Source organism: Myotis davidii, unplaced genomic scaffold, assembly GCF_000327345.1.
Source record: "Myotis davidii unplaced genomic scaffold, ASM32734v1 scaffold449, whole genome shotgun sequence".
NCBI lineage: Eukaryota > Metazoa > Chordata > Mammalia > Chiroptera > Vespertilionidae > Myotis > Myotis davidii.
The window spans coordinates 1,013,693-1,016,722 of record NW_006383007.1 but is presented as its reverse complement, the minus strand read 5'-3'; the positions used below and the strand labels follow the sequence as shown (position 1 = coordinate 1,016,722).

The following is a 3,030-nucleotide window of genomic DNA, read 5'->3' as shown; positions in this document are numbered from 1 at the left end:
AGACCCCAGACCTACCATGTGGTTGACACTGGTGAATGGTGTGTTGTCGGTGATGGTCTCAAAGGGAGACCGGGCCCCGTTGCCATCAGTGGGGGCAGCCACTTCCCAGCTGAACTGCACGGATGTCTGGTTGATGCCAGCCTCACTGCAGCGCTCCCTCGTGATGGCATACTTGGGGAAATGAGGGTCGCAAGGGGTGACACAGACCAGCGGGTAACCTGGGGAGGGAGATTTCTTGACTCCTTCCTTGGTAACCTCTTCCACATGGTCATAGTCCACAAGTGTGACAACCTGCAAAGGAGCAACAAAGCTTCAGCCCTGGTTAGGTGTCGGGAAGGTGAGAGTACTAAGGCTCTAAAGCAGGGGTGGGCAATGTCTGGCCCGCGGGTCCTAGAAGGCCCATGAAATCATTTGGTCTCGCGCTGCCAAGGCAAGCGCAGGCAGGACTCAAAATTCAATAAATCTAGGAGCTTTTATTCATAGTAACCTAAGTTTATGTTAAGTGAATTATATTAAGCAAATTATGTTATAAATATCCAATGGTCCTTGGCAGAAAATAGGTTCCCCACCCTGCTCTACAGGATTCACAAGATCACTTAATTTCCAGGGATTCTTGAAAACATAACAGGAGTTTACAATGCTTTACAAAGCATCCCTAAAAGATAATGCAGATCTTAGGCGGTGGAGAAGATCCTTCTACTGGTCAGCTAGAAGCTTTATTATCTTATTAGCATTATTCATAAAGCAGAGCTCTATCACTCATGTGGAAAATACTTTTATTTTCCTGCCAATATAATATTTTCCATGATATAGTAACTGAAGCTATATCATGAATGGCAGTTACTAGTTTAAAGTTGCCTTAAATTGTTAATGGTATGCAGTAGTGCATCAGCAAAATAAAAGTAAATAAAGGTAGTGTATTTCTTCTATGGTCAATCAAGACACAAATTTTGAAATGATCCTTCGAGTATGAGACTAGTCTGGGGAGGTTAGAAGACTTACTCTGACTGCTTCTTTACTATGGGTTAGAATTCCTTTGGCAACCTCCGGGCATTTTCATCCTGATTGTAGAGTCAGTGCATTCATTCTTTACACCCCAAAACTGGGAATCATGGTACTACATTTCTACAGATACTTAATTCTACATATGTGTGGCCAATAGGTAGAATAATAGATATGGGATTGCATTACTTTTTTCTTTTTTTACTCGTTTAAGTCCCACCAAAGAAGTGAGAATATCAATTGTATTGTACTTTCTGTTTTATCAGACTGAGGTATGGGCATGGTTTGGTCTTCCTCTTTTGTTGGAACAGAATTTCTCATCTTCTGCACTCTTGACATTTGTGCCAAATAATTCTTTGTCATTAGAGCTGTCTTGTGCATTGTAGGATGTTTAGTAGCATCTCTGGCTTCTACCCACTAGATGCTACTAGCACCTACTGACAGTCATAACAACTACTGTTACCAGAGATTGCCAAATGTGCCATGGAGGTAGTTGGGGCGGGTGGGGGTGTTACGGAGGAGGGGAAAGGATTGCTCCTGGTTAAGAACCACTGTGTTAGAGGAATGAAGGAGTATATAGCACTGGGAGTCCTACTTATCTCAAGTTCTCATCTACTAGTCACTAAGACATACAAGCAATCCTTCCCGTCAAGCCACTCACGATGGGTGGTGCTGGCAGTATGAGACTCCCTGCTGCCTCCTGGTCTAGGATCGTCACTGTGGCAGTGGTCACTTCACCAAGAACTGCTTCCACCGGGTCATCTGGGCCAAGGACTAGGGAGAATGATTCATGCCATTCCCGGTCTTCGTTGGACAGGATCTCGACTTTAAAAAAGATATGATCCACACCTTCGGCAAGGACAGAACACAAGGACAGCAGAGGTCCCAGTTAGGTGACCGACCTAAGACAAGGCTTCATGTTTAAGTATGCCCTTTCCTTTAAAGGGTTTCCTATAACTGCAGTGGTGCTGGTCACGTTGGCCCCATTTCAAACAGGGAATCTGTTTTACAGACCTAATTCCACCTGTGGTGGAGGCTCAGTATTGCAGATTTACTATTCTACACCATATGAGGATTAATGGCCCCTGCCTGACACTAGTTGGCAGTAATAAAAATCTATGATCCAAAACGCACTCCACCCTGGTTATGAGGGGTTTTCTTGCTTAATTTTTCTTTCCCCTTTACACTTAGGCATGAGCGCCTGTGAGGCTGCCAGCGCTTGCACACAACACCCTTCAAAGCTGTCTCCCGAGAAGCAATAGCTCAGAGGCTATCTACCAGGCCAGTCTCTGCCAAGTCGAGAATGTAGTTTGTAGGCCTTAAAATGGGGGGGGGGGTCGAATCTCAGAAACCCCCTACCTTTTCCTAAAATGATTCTCTACTCAGTTACTTCTAAGATCTGTATTTTCCCCAGAGCCTCATGTAGAAAATGAAAAAGTAAAGGTACTTGGAAAAGAGGTCCTTGTGCAAGTGTGGAGGAAGGGCACCTACCTTTCCAGCAAACACCAACCAGACACACAAAGGACAGAGCCGAAAGCCCTTTGAAGCTTCGGGGGCATGAGAGAGACACACAGAAACCCCCAAACTCACTTCTGGGGAAGTCACTTTCTCCCTCCACTCGCCAACACATCTCTGAAAAAACCTTCTAACACTGTTGCCCACTTCTGGCTACATTACAAATGATGCCATTGTCTACAGTCACCTTTTCACCTTACACTGTTCCAGAAAGTTCTGTGAAAAAAACCTAGCATATAATTCAACTCCTTCCCTGTCTCGCTCCTCCCATCAAATTAATACATGAGACAGCTGTTTGTGACTTCAATCCCATCTTCCTCTCTTCCCTGACTTGTCTCCATTGCTTTTTCTAGGATAAACCTATTTTAGTTATTAACCAGAGTGTGCCTTCTGGATTTTAGTCACCCCGGCCTAAAGGGCAGCACAGTGCTTGGCACCAATGTTAGTTGAATGATGGCAGTCACGTACACTTTTTAAAAATCAAGTGCTCATATTAACCAAATCACAGGCCAA

At 44.5% G+C, this 3,030-nt stretch overlaps 1 protein-coding gene across 1 annotated transcript in view; it reads right to left on the bottom strand.

The window, feature by feature from the left end:
* The window catches only part of FRAS1 (Fraser extracellular matrix complex subunit 1), a 479,756-nt gene that overhangs the window by 36,536 nt on the left and 440,190 nt on the right, over nt 1–3,030 (bottom strand). The window contains exons 64-65 of the mRNA XM_006778222.2: nt 1,664–1,851; nt 16–291 (exon numbers count right to left, since the gene is read on the bottom strand). Of these exons, the coding sequence (XP_006778285.1) occupies nt 16–291; nt 1,664–1,851 (464 nt within the window). The remainder of the gene's footprint in view (nt 1–15; nt 292–1,663; nt 1,852–3,030) is intronic.